The sequence below is a fragment of the Zootoca vivipara genome, chromosome 2 (assembly GCF_965207765.1).
Source record: "Zootoca vivipara chromosome 2, rZooViv2.hap1.1, whole genome shotgun sequence".
NCBI lineage: Eukaryota > Metazoa > Chordata > Lepidosauria > Squamata > Lacertidae > Zootoca > Zootoca vivipara.
Window position 1 is genome coordinate 118,947,582 of NC_142584.1, and position 12,885 is coordinate 118,960,466.

At 40.7% G+C, this 12,885-nt stretch overlaps 1 protein-coding gene across 1 annotated transcript; it reads left to right on the forward strand.

Annotated features, from left to right (window-relative positions):
• The first annotated feature begins 498 nt into the window (after positions 1-498).
• Positions 499-5,496, forward strand: LOC148687197 (uncharacterized). The gene is made up of 3 exons (XM_088664208.1): positions 499-856; positions 1,892-1,978; positions 2,598-5,496. The coding sequence occupies exons 2-3, from the start codon at positions 1,966-1,968 to the stop codon at positions 3,548-3,550; spliced, it is 966 nt and encodes a 321-aa protein (XP_088520334.1). The 5' UTR covers positions 499-856; positions 1,892-1,965; the 3' UTR covers positions 3,551-5,496.
• The last annotated feature ends 7,389 nt before the right edge of the window (positions 5,497-12,885 follow it).

Sequence of the window (12,885 nt, forward strand, 5' to 3'; positions counted from 1 at the left end):
GGGTCCTACATGCCATTGGAAAGGAGAAGATTGATACAACGACGTGATTTCTTATGGATTTCTAAAGTTTTCCCATTGAGCCAGTACATAAGATACATTTATCAGTGAATTGCGACATTTGGGAATGTGCAGCGGAGGCCCTTTGTTCTTTGCCTCCTAGTGTGGAGAAGCAAGGCTGGGGGTGTGTGTCTCTCACCCCACCCCACCCCCCTCCAATTTTCCGGCAACACTTCCATCCCTCGCCATTCTAGGATTCCAAACTGAATTGCCTCTGTGGGAAACCTTTTGCTTTTCATCCCTGGCGCATTCTCTTCTGGCGTAGCCAGGATTTTTTTGGGGTGGGTGGTGCAGAACCTCAGATTCCTACGGTATGTATTTTTCTAGATTTTTATTGATTGGGGACAGCTGCCCCTCCGTGTTAACCCCCCCCCCGTGTGCACTTGAGATGGCTGCTTTAACAATCAATTATTTAGTCATTTCAAAGTAGGGATCCAGATGTACACTGCAGAATAGTAACGGGGAACACCCATCTCCCTTGTAGTTAATCTGCATAAGATTGGGGGGCCCTTGATGCAGAGTCCTTGGCACAGATGGAGAAGGGAGGGCAGCCCCTAAAGCGCAGGCGCAGAAGCAGGAAACCGGCAGGCAGGGAGAGTAACGGTACCCTCGGCTTGCCAAGGGTTAAAAGGAGCAGGGTTGGATTCCTAGAGAGGACAGGAAGTGGCGGACGGGGGAGGGCAAGGTCCTCCAGAGCAGAAGCCCTCCCCTGCCCAACCCCTTCCTACAAATAAAGAGGAGGCTGCTTTCTTCTCTCTGCTTTACAAAAAAACTTCCTCGGTGCCCCTCGTGGAATCTGGTGAGTCTCTTCTATCTTCGCCCTTAGGGTGCAACTGGAATAAAGGGGTCCCAGGGCTGCAATGGAGGAGGCAAGTCCCCCCCATTCAGCTCATGCATGGGGAGGGGAAGACCCCCAAGTGAGGGAGCAGAGGGTCCTGCCCCCAATTCCTCTCTGCCAAGCCAGGGAGGGGCTGAGTGTCCAGCAGGTCTGCAACTCTGTTCTTCGTTGGATCAAGATACTGCCTTCCTTTTTGGGGAGACATGGATGGATGGAGCTGGAGAGATATCGGGGCTTGCTCAGTTTGGGGGTGGGGGAAGAAAGGCAGGCGGATGGTAATGAAAAAGGTGAGCACCTTTTTGGGCTCCTCCACCCGCATACCTTTGCCTTTGTCATCTGCAGGCAATTTGAGCTAGGAATACATTACATCTCCCCAGCCACCACAATGTATTGGCAGCTCAAAATGTCTAAAACAGTACGGTGATTGAATGCTCTACCAATGTCAGACTTGAAAGTAACCTGATCCTACTTTGCAGATTGAATGCAGATGGGGCCACTGTGTTTTGCCTTTTGCTTTTCTTTTTGGAATAACTTCTTATTTTCTTTTAAAAACAAGGATCATATAGGACTAATAAATGATACAAATATGTAGATTGAATCTTCTCAGTCGTCTCATATGATTCTCAAAAATAGCAGAATAAATTTGCAGTAATATCTATAACATATGGTTCACCATTAGTGGTCAGTGTATGAGTTCTGAGTTCATGAATTGGTTTAAATTGGGGGTGGGGATAGGAGGGACCAGGGTACATTCAACATCTCCTAGCCGAATGCCATCAGGAGCTCTTGCGGCTGTTGTGCTTATATTAAGTGTGAGTCACAGTCATTTTTCCTCTACTGTTACCTATGAAACAATACAGAGTTGGTCTCCTTATGAGCATGGGAGGGTGGTTCAAAGTGAAGAAAGTGATTTATAAATTTAAATTGAGACCAACCAGATTGAGGTAAATGCTGATGGGGTGTGTGCAAATGAAGACGTTTCTGTTTGTTTCACAGATGAGGCATGGACGTTGCTGGATCCTGACCAAAGAACTGTACATAAAGAAGTCAAGGAGGGGAATTGTGGAATCATGGACCCTCTCGGTAAAATTCCATACGTACCTCTATTTGATGAACCTCCACTACGTGGATGGAGACCAACAGCATATGGGATTCTTACATCCCCACTGTGAGCCCTGAATGGAGGGATATCAACTGTTTTCTCTGTGAATATTCTTTGTCTAGGCATGCCTTTTTAAACAATGACCAGGTTTGCCAGAACTGCCCAGGCCTTCTTAAGTGTCAGCTTGAGAGTTTTTAGGGAAGTTGGAGTAACTTCTGTCAGGTTTGTTGTTTTTCTTTTGCTTCTGTCTGCATTTTGTTGACCAAAGAGATGACTGACATTTGAGATGGAGTGGATTCCATGATTGAGTCAAACCAAATCTACCCCGGATCATAGCTGCCAAGTTTTCCCTTTTCTCGCGAGGAAGCCTATTCAGCATAATGGAAAATCCCTTTAAAAAAGGGATAACTTGGCAGCTATGCCCCGGATAAAAGCCAAGCAATTCCAGCGAACAAAGGCAACTATAGTGAAAACTATAGTAAGGCCTCACATGTAACCCTTTTCACTTCTTCCTCTATCAAGAGCATTCATTAACATTGTTCAATAATCTGGCGCATCATTTCTTCCTGAGGCTCTAATTAGCTTCTCTCTTCATTGCAGATGGTGATGAATTGGAAGGGAAGAACAAGGGGGACCACAACAGAATCCACATAGCGGAGAAGTCAGATAAATATTCAAAGTGTGGAGAGAACATCCGTCAGAGCTCCCAGTCCACCTCCCATCAAACAAAGAGCTTAATTCGAGGGAATAGCCTCACTTCCCATCAAAGAATTCATACCGGGGAGAAACCCTATCAGTGCTTTGAATGTGGAAAGAACTTCAGTCGGAAGGAAAATCTCACTTCCCATCAAAGAATTCATACAGGGGAGAAACCCTATCAGTGCTTGGAATGTGGAAAGAGCTTCAGCCAGAGCCATCGTCTCACTTCTCATCGAAGAATTCATACAGGGGAGAAACCCTATCAGTGCTTGGAATGTGGGAAGGGCTTCAGTAGAAAGGACAGTCTCACTTCCCATCAAAGAATTCATACAGGGGAGAAACCCTATCAGTGCTTGGATTGTGGAAAAAGCTTCCTTCACAGAGAAAATCTCACTTCCCATCAAAGAATTCATACAGGGGAGAAACCCTATCAGTGCTTGGAATGTGGAAAGAGCTTCAGTCACAGGCAGTATCTCACTTCCCATCAAAAAGTTCATACAGGGGAGAAACCATATCAGTGTTTTGAATGTGGTAAGAGCTTCCGTCAGAGGCAGTATCTCACTTCCCATCAAAGAATTCATACAGGAGAGAAACCCTATCAGTGCTTGGAATGTGGAAAGAGCTTCAGTCGAAAGGACAGTCTCAGTTTGCATCAAAGAATTCATACAGGGGATAAACCATATCTGTGCTTTGAATGTGGGAAGAGCTTCAGTCACAGGCAGATTCTCACTTCCCATAAAAGAATTCATACAGGGGAGAAACCATATCAGTGCTTTGAATGTGGGAAGAGCTTCAGGCAAAGCACCTCTCTCGCTTACCATCAAGGAATTCATACAAGAGAGAAAACTACTTAGTGTTTGAAACAGGGGAAGAGCTTCAGTGTTCCAGTTTGCAAACTCTGCTTCAGAAGCCGAACGTGCTCATGAGCTTTTGCTTTTACTGTTGCGCTGCTAATTTGTGCCCCCCTGCATTGTAATCAATGCCTTCTTCCTTCCGTTTTCACTGTTGCGCAGCTAATTGTTAGCATTTGTCACCCGGGGGCCAATTCTTAGACTGCCCCCAGAGCTAAGAAAGCCGGTGCACACATTCCCGGCTACTGCTGAGTCCAGTGGTGCAAGCAAATATGTGATTGCTCTCAGCTTGAAGAACAACACACTCAAGCCATTAATAAGGCTTAACTATTTATTGTGGCAAAATGCACAGTGTTTCTCTGTTTGCCCAGCTCAGACATTCAGAGCTGTAAAGAAAGCGTCCAACATTGAAGAAGCCGGAAGAGGAATAGGTGGAAAACATCACATGGTACAAGAAAGAGATAACACGCTTAGCTCGCCAGCGAACAAATATCCCAACACTAATTTCTCTCCCCCCATTGTAATCAAAGCCTTCTTCCTCCCGTTTTCATTGTTGTGCTGCTAATTTTCGTCCCCCCATTGTAATCAATGCCTTTTTCCTCCCATTTTCATTGTTGTGCTGCTAATTTTTGTCCCCCCATTGTAATCAATGCCTTATTCCTTCCGTTTTCACTGTTGCGCTGCGAATTTTTGCCTCCCCCCATTATAATCAAAGCCTTCCATTTCAGATTGCAGTGTTCTGAGGTGATATTTGGAGTTTATATTTGGTGCTTTTGTTTTTGCTTTAAAAATATGCGTTTTTATTTGGCTTTTTCGTTTTTGTGACTGTGGCTTGTTCTTGGTTTTTGATTGATTGTGTGACTGTGGCAATGTATAAAAAAAACCCATCCAAACAATGTCTATCAGTGCAGGTAAGAAAAAAAATTAATTATAATTTTAATCTACAGTACAGTTGTAGCTCAGGTTAAGTATTTAATTGGTTCCAGAAGTCCATACTTAACCTGAAGCATACTTAACCTGAAGCGAACTTTCCCATTATTTCTTACCTTACCCAATTTACCTAAAGCTATACAATCTACCCAAATTCTTTTTTTCAGAAATTTGAAGTTATAACTTAATTAAAGATTTAAGCCTGGTTTTCTTACAATAAAGCAATGAATCTTAGCGTGGTCTCCTGGAACATTAATGGTTTAAATAATAAAATCAAAAGAAATAAAATTGAACATATATTTAAAAAAGGGGCATGGGACGTGGTGTGCTTACAAGAAACCCACGTTCCTAAAAAACATGAAAGAGTTCTGATAAATAATAAATTGGGTAACGAATTTATTTCCTCCAACCAGAAAAAGAAAAAGGGAGTTGTGATATATGTCAACAAAAAAATTAAATCGGAAAAATTGTTCCAGGATAAAGAAGGAAGGGTGGTGGCAACACGGTTGTATTTACCAGATGGTAATATTGTTGTGATAAATGTCTATGCGCCAAATGGAGGAAAAACAATTTTTTTAGAAGATTAAAAGCCCAAATAGAAGAATATATAAATGAGGAGGAAATAATATTGACCGGGGACTTCAATGGAGTGGTAAGACCTGAATTGGACAAATCTAATAAGGGGAAACAATACAAAGGGAAATTGCCAAAAAAAACTTTTTGAAATAATAGAAGAGTTAGACCTACAAGATTGTTGGAGACTAAAAAACCCAAATGAAAGAAAATATACATTCTATTCTGGAGCCCAGAGATCGGCAACAAGAATAGACATAATGTGGATTACTAATAAAATAATGACTAGGTTACATAAATGTGAGATAATGGAAAAATCATTGACGGATCACAATCCAATCATACTGAAACTGAGGGATAAAGGTAAAAGGAATGATCAATGGAGATTAGATGAGAGCATTTTAAATGATGAAAAATTTGTTATTAAAGTTAAAAAATTGATAAAAGAATTTTTCCAAATAAATCAGGTAGGGAATATTGAATTAACTACAGTATGGGAAGCTAGCAAAGCTTACATACGAGGTATATATATACAACAGAAATGTAAAAATAGGAAAGAAAGGGAAGCCAATGTGAATATAATAAAGAAAAAAATGGAGGATAAAGAGAAAGAATTGGTGAAGAACCCACAAAGTCAGAAAATAGCGTCAGAAATTAAAATCCTGCAAAATGAGTTATCAATATTGATGGGGGAAGAAATAGGGAAAACAATCAAATGGGCGAAACAAAGAACCTTTGAAATGGGAGGGAAAATTGGGAAGTTATTAGCTTGGCAGTTAAAGAAAAGGAAAAATGAAAGGATAATCACAAATATCAAGATGGACGGGAAATATTGGATGAAGAGAGAGGATATTCATAAATGTTTTGTCAAATATTATAGAAAATTATATAAAGGAGAGGAGATAAATGAAGAAGAATTAGAAAACCATTTCAAAAAATGTAAATTAAATCAATTAACAGATGAGGAGAGGGAGAGTCTAAACCAACCAATAACGCTGCAAGAAATATATGAAATAATAGGGAAATTACAAACTGGGAAATCTCCGGGAACAGACGGTCTCACAAATCAACATTACAAGATATTTAAAGAAGAAATTGGAGGAATTTATGTGAAATTGATAAATGAAATAGTAGAAAAAGGAACCCTCCCCCAAAGCTGGCAAGAAGCTTACATAACTTTGATCCCTAAAGGAGATAAAACAAATGATCAGGTGGAAAATTTCAGACCAATATCCTTATTGAATACAGATTACAAAAATTTTGCAGGGGTTTTAGCAAACAGGATTAAAGGGGTACTAAATAGAATAATTGGAATGAATCAACAGGGATTTTTACCAAATAGAAAAATGAATAAGAATATTCGGATATTATTGGATTTAACAGAATATTTAGATTGGAACCCGGGACAAAAAGCGGCCTTTATTTTTTTAGACGCGGAAAAAGCATTTGACCACGTGAATTGGAAATACATGATTGGAGCGTTAGAACATATTGGAATAGAAGGTAATTTTTTAAAAGGTATACAGGCAATTTACAATAAACAAAAGGGCAAATTAATAATAAATGGGGAAGTAATAGAAGAGATTGAAATAACAAGGGGCACACGACAAGGATGCCCGCTTTCACCCCTCTTATTTGTATTATCGATTGAGTATTTGTTAAAAGAAATCAAAGACGATGAAGGAATAGGAGGCATAAAAGTGAGGGGAAATGTTCATAAAGTTATGGCATTTGCTGATGACGTAATTATTACGTTAGAAGATCCCATAGATAACATTCGGAATCTAGAAAAGAATTTGGATAGGTATGGAGAAATATCGGGCTTTAGGATAAATGCAAAGAAAACGAAAATAATTGTTAAAAATATGAGGAAGAAAGACGAGGAAGAACTAAGCAAGAAGATAAATTGGGAGATTGTTAAGAAGACAAAATACTTAGGAATAGAGGTCACGGCCAATAATGTAAATTTATTTGAAAATAATTATGGAAAAAATGGAGAGAAATCAAACAAGATTTAGAAAGATGGAATAACCTAAAATTATCCTTCTCGGCAAGAATAGCAGCAGTTAAAATGTCGGTGCTGCCTAAAATGCTATTCCTATTCCAAATGATCCAAATTATAGGGAAGAGAGAGACATTTGAAATGTGGAAGAAAGATCTGAGCAAATTTATATGGGCAGGAAAGAAGGCAAGGATACAATTTAGATTACTAACTGACACAAAAGAGAGAGGAGGCTGGGGAATGCCGGATCTTAAATTATATCATGCGGCAGCGGGGATTTGTTGGATTAGCGAATGGATTAAATTGGATAATAAAGAATTGTTAAATGTGGAAGGCTTCAGGAACAATCAGGGATGGCACGCTTATTTGCTGGAGGAGAAAAAGGGGGGATACAAGGAGTTTACGGACCACGTCATTAAAAAAACCTTATTAAAGATCTGGAAGGAATATAAAGAAATTTTAGAACCAAAAACACCTAAGTGGGCCTCCCCCCACTTGAGATGACATCTTTATTTAGTAAAAACAAAGAAGGGAAATGGATGACGTATCAGGAGCTCCTAATAAAGGAGAATGAACAATTAAAATTAAAACCATACCAACAAATAAAAAAACATTGCACAACCTGGTTACAATATTGTCAGGTGCAGAGTCTATTCCAGAAACATAAAGAGATTGGGTTTCAAGAAGGGAATTCGAAATTGGAGGAGTATTTGATAGTAAACAAAGAAAAATCATTAGCTAAAATATATAATTATCTCTTGGAATGGTTGGTTAAAGCAACTATGATAAAGTGGGCACAAGACATTGGGAGACCCATCTATATTAACCAGTGGGAAAGATTGTGGAAAGAAGGGATGAATTTCACGGCATGTACGGGAATAAAAGAAAATATGCTAAAATTAATGTATAGGTGGCATATCACCCCAGAAAAAATTGAAAAAATTTATAAGAGAAATTCAAACAAATGTTGGAAATGTCAAGAAGAGATTGGAAATTATTATCATTGTTGGTGGCAGTGCAGTAAAATTTAAAGAATTTTGGAATCTGATATATGAAAAGTTAAAGAAAATGTTAAAAACAACATTTGAAAAAAAACCAGAGATATTTTTATTAAGTATGACACCTGAAAATTTCCCTAAAGATAGAGAAAATATCCTCCTCTATGCGGGTGCGGCAGCCAGACTCCTGATAGCTCAGAACTGGAAGGGGGGAAAAGTCCCGACAGTATTGGAATGGCAGGAGAAATTAGTAGAATTCATGAATCTCTCCAAAATGACATCAGCAATCAGAAATAAACCCAAACAGAGTTTAAAAAAGAATGGAAATATGTTGAGGATTATTTAAAAAAAGAAGGAATGAATATTGATTTGGTGATCTGCTTAGATTGAAAGATATGAAGGGGAATATAGGAAATGTAGATAGGATATTAGGTAAGCCAAGAGAAAGAAATTTAATAAAGGAAAGCGGTGCGCAAGCATTAGGAAGCAACTACTAGTAGTATCACCATGTTTGTTTGCCTTTTTCACTTTTTTTTTCTTTTCTTCTTTCTTCTTTCTTTCTTTCCCCCCCCACCCTTTCTTTTGCTCTCTTTTCCTTCCCTCCTTTTCTCCTTTTTTGGTACTTGAAGAGGAGTATTTGTATTATATTATGATTTGTATGGTTTATGTTTTTGTGTGTGTGTGTGTGTGTGATTAGTTTGATACAATTAGTTTGGTTCATTTAACTCATTTTTTGTTTGTTGTTACGATTATTTTGTTTTTATGTATCATTTTAAGAAATGGAAATAAAGATTGTTTTTTATATTTTTAAAAAATGAAAGTAATGGAAAGTGGATTAATCCGTTCCAGACAAAGAAAAACACCCCCTAAAACAGCAATTTAACACAAATTTTACTGTCTAACGAGACCATTGATCCATAAAATGAAGGCAATAACCGATGTACAGTGCTACCTCATGTTAAGTACTTAATTGGTTCCGGAAGTCCGTACTTGACCTGAAGCGTACTTAACCTGAAGCAAACTTTCCCATTGAAAGTAATGGAAAGTAAACATTTCTGGGTCTACAGAGTACTTAACTTGAAACTACTCAACCTGAAGCGTACTTAGCCCAAGGTATGACTGTACTGTCTTATTTATTTTATAGTACAGTGCATTTATAATTGCTTTCATTTTATGAATAAATGGTCTTTTTAGATAGTAAAATTCATGTTAAATTGCTGTTTTAGGAGTTGTTTTTAAAAGTCTGGAACGGATTAATCTGTTTTGCATTACTTTCTGTGGGAAAGCACGCCTTGGTTTTGGAACACTTTGGTTTTTGAACAAACTTCCAGAACTGATTAAATTTGAGAACCAAGGTACCACTGTAGTCAGTTTCTTCAGTCAGTCCTCACTGACTATATACCCACAATGGGTTACCTTTCAGTTTTTGTGTGAACGTAAACAAAGATCCTTGGAGACTCAGGCAGAAGTTGAACAAACAAGATTTTTTTACAAAACAAAGTTGAAAAAAGCAAAGGATGTGTCAGGGGATATGTTCTTTCAGGAAACAGTTACCTTAATAATAAATTCTACTAAATTTAGTGTATGTTACAGGCTTCTAAACAAGGTAGTAAACGCACAGCTTCTTTTAAACTTCTGTTGCTTCTTTTAAGTTATTTCTCTTCGATGTTACAAGTGTGTAGAGAGGATGGCCAATGCTGAGCTTATTTCCAGTTATTTCACTTCAGCTCCTTAACTTAGCTGTTGCAGCTTAATATTTTGATTCTTAAACAAGGTGGTACTTTCTGTCAGTTTCCACACTCCTGCTGTTCTGGCAGTATAGCAGACCAGGGGTCACCACACCCTTCATAAGTGGTTTGGGTTTTTTCTCTTTCCAGAAGATCTTTCCCTTCCTGACTGAAATGAAACCCAAGTAGACAGTATCCTCACAGCTTCTCCTTCTCCTTGCTTCCAGCCTTCCAGTTCACTCTTGTCAGAATACTCTCACAAGACACTAGTCATTCTAAGCTCAGAGACCCTTTTCTCTAGCTTTGGATAATTTCCTCAGAGTGGATTTCATACACAGACCAGAACCAACCCTCCTTCCTCTCCCACAAAACTTTCCCTCCGCTCTCTCAGAAACTGCTCATTTTATTTTCCCTCCAAAAGTGCTGGCTCCACCCCCTGTCTTGGTAGCCGATCAGAGAGAGGCTCCAGCCCTCTCATGGAATTCTGAAGGCACTGCACCCCCTGACTCCAGCTCAGGTGCCCATCACAGATAACGTCTACAATTACTAATTACACACAATCAACAAACCTTGGCTGGTTTGACGGTTGATTCAAAGCAGCTAAGAAAGCTCTAGCTAAGACAAGACATAAGAATCCATCAGAGGAACCCATGGAATATTTGATCAAACGTAGGTTGGAATACAAGAGTGCTCCACAACAAGAAAGTTGAAAATATGAAACCCTTGGGACTAGCTAATGGAACAGAGGGAAGACAAATGCTGGGAGCTGGCGGCCCAGAGTTAAATTTAAGACAGATCATAAGAGGAAGCCTGAATGGCAACCAGTCTCCTGTAATGAGATGAAAACCCTCATTTCTTGCCTGAAATCAAACACAACATCCCCATGAGGTCATGGAATGGTGGATAGAATAAAAGGTGGGGAAGTGGGAAAGAAAAGAGGTAAAACAGATTACAAAAGCAAAACACTGTAGGTCATAAGATGGACTAATCCTAGCCTATCCACTAACAATATAGTATTTCAAGCACATTAATGAGCAGCACAGGGAATGGTCAGTTTCCCAGTGGTATGGAAGATGCAGTTATGGACCCCATGGCGAGGGTCAGTGGGGACAAAGCTGCTTGGGCAGCTGTCTTGCACACACACCCAGTGACGGAGCTTCATGCTCTGGGGTTGGGTGGGGCTGGTGTGCGTCTTGGGGGCATGGCATGCCACCTGTGGGGCGCGGTGCCCAGCGCAAGCGGAGGAACAGCTGCGATACAGGGGCTGCTTTGCTTAAAGGAACGTCTGATGGAAGGAAACCAAAGCCTTTATTTCATTCATATATATATATATATATATATATATATATATATATATATATATATATTCTTGGGTTACAAAAATACGTGCATTGTGTCCATTTTCAGGTTGTAGAGTCTTTTCTACAGAGCAGTTACATTTGGTGGGGGAGAAATCAAGGCCTTCATCCACATCCCTCACCGAATGACTCAGAGACTTCTCTCCCTCTCCCCCTCCCTTTCACATTCCTCAACCCCTTTCACAATTGTCCCTCAGCCCTGATTTTTTCACACCTTCCTTTAGAACAGTTCTATGACCTAAAAGATGCAGAAAAGCACCTTCATTGGTCACCTTCCACGTATGTCACAAGCTTCTATTATTATAACTATTACCCTGCCCTTCACCCAAAGGTACCAGGGTAGGAAACTAAAGCATTTGAAAGTTTAAAACAACTCACAATCGCAGAAAAAGGAGGGTCCTTAAAAAAATACAGCAAACCCACAATTTATGCTCACGTTTACTTGTACGATCGCTACCTTCCACAAGCAACCGGGGGGGGGGGGGAACAAATTTGAAATATGCAGGGGGAAATTCAAAATATATACAGTAAGCAGTAGGAAAACATAAGGAAGGGGATGAGAGAGCAGGAAGCAACACTTTTCAATCCTATCGCCCACTGCACTTGCCCAGAGAGAGGGTTTGGGCGTCATCTGAGGGTATGAGTTGGCAGAGTGAGATTGGGCCTAGCAGGAGCACACAGAGCGAGGGAGGAGAGGGGATCCAGAATGAGAGGGAAAGGTGGTCTGAGTGAGCACTGAGCAGAGGAGGTGTGGAGATGGTTCCATCTGAGAGCATGGCCCCAGAATGCAAGGGAGGTGCATCCCCACCCAGAAACATGTGTTTGCACCAAAATGACTTTGCTTGCACCAAAAGGCTCTCTCGAGTGTGGTGTAGTGGTTAAGAGCGGCAGACTCGTAATCTGGTGAACTGGATTCCTGTCTCCGCTCCTACCCCTGCAGCTTGTGGGTGACCTTGGACTAGTCACACTTCTTTGAAGTCTCTCAGCCCCACTCACCTCATTAAGTGTTTGTTGTGGAGGAGGAAGGGAAAGGAGATTGTTAGCTGCTTTGAAACTCCTTCGGGTAGTGATAAAGCGGGATATCAAATCCAAACTCTTCTTCTTCTTCTTCTTCTTCTTCTTCTTCTTCTTCTTCTTCTTCTTCTTCTTCTTCTTCTTCTTCTTCTTCTTATCTTCCACAGCCAGTGAAGAAATTCAAAGCCAGCACCTGTTTTAAGAACCGCTTCAACCACAAGAACATGCACATGTCTGGGGAGGCTGCATATGAGCACAAGCAGGAGTCAAATACATCCCCTGAGCACTTAAAACAACGGATAAGCAACGAGGGATATGTGCCAGAACAAGTTCTTAATGTCGGGGCTTGTCTGTGGGGGGAAATGTCTAAATAAAGCCTTGTAATACCGTGTTTCCCTTTAAAAAAAAAGGCGTAGTCATAAAGTAATCCGTAGCAGGCTTTTTAAACATTTGTTAAATAGAAGACACCCCCTGGAAATAAGCCATACCTCCGCGCTGCGCTGTGTGAGACCGCGAGCGCCCAGCCAGCCAGCGGGACCCAGCAGCAGCGCTGTCCTCGTCCTCGTCCTCCTGCTGCTGCTGCTGCCCGGCTGGGCTCCGGCTGTCCCCGCCCAGCCTCCTCCGCGACCCCCAGGGGGCTCGCCTCCACCTGGACCGACCGACAGCAGCAGCGGGAGGACGAGGACGGCGCTGCTGCTGGGTCCCGCTGCCTGGATTCCTAGAGAGGACAGGAAGT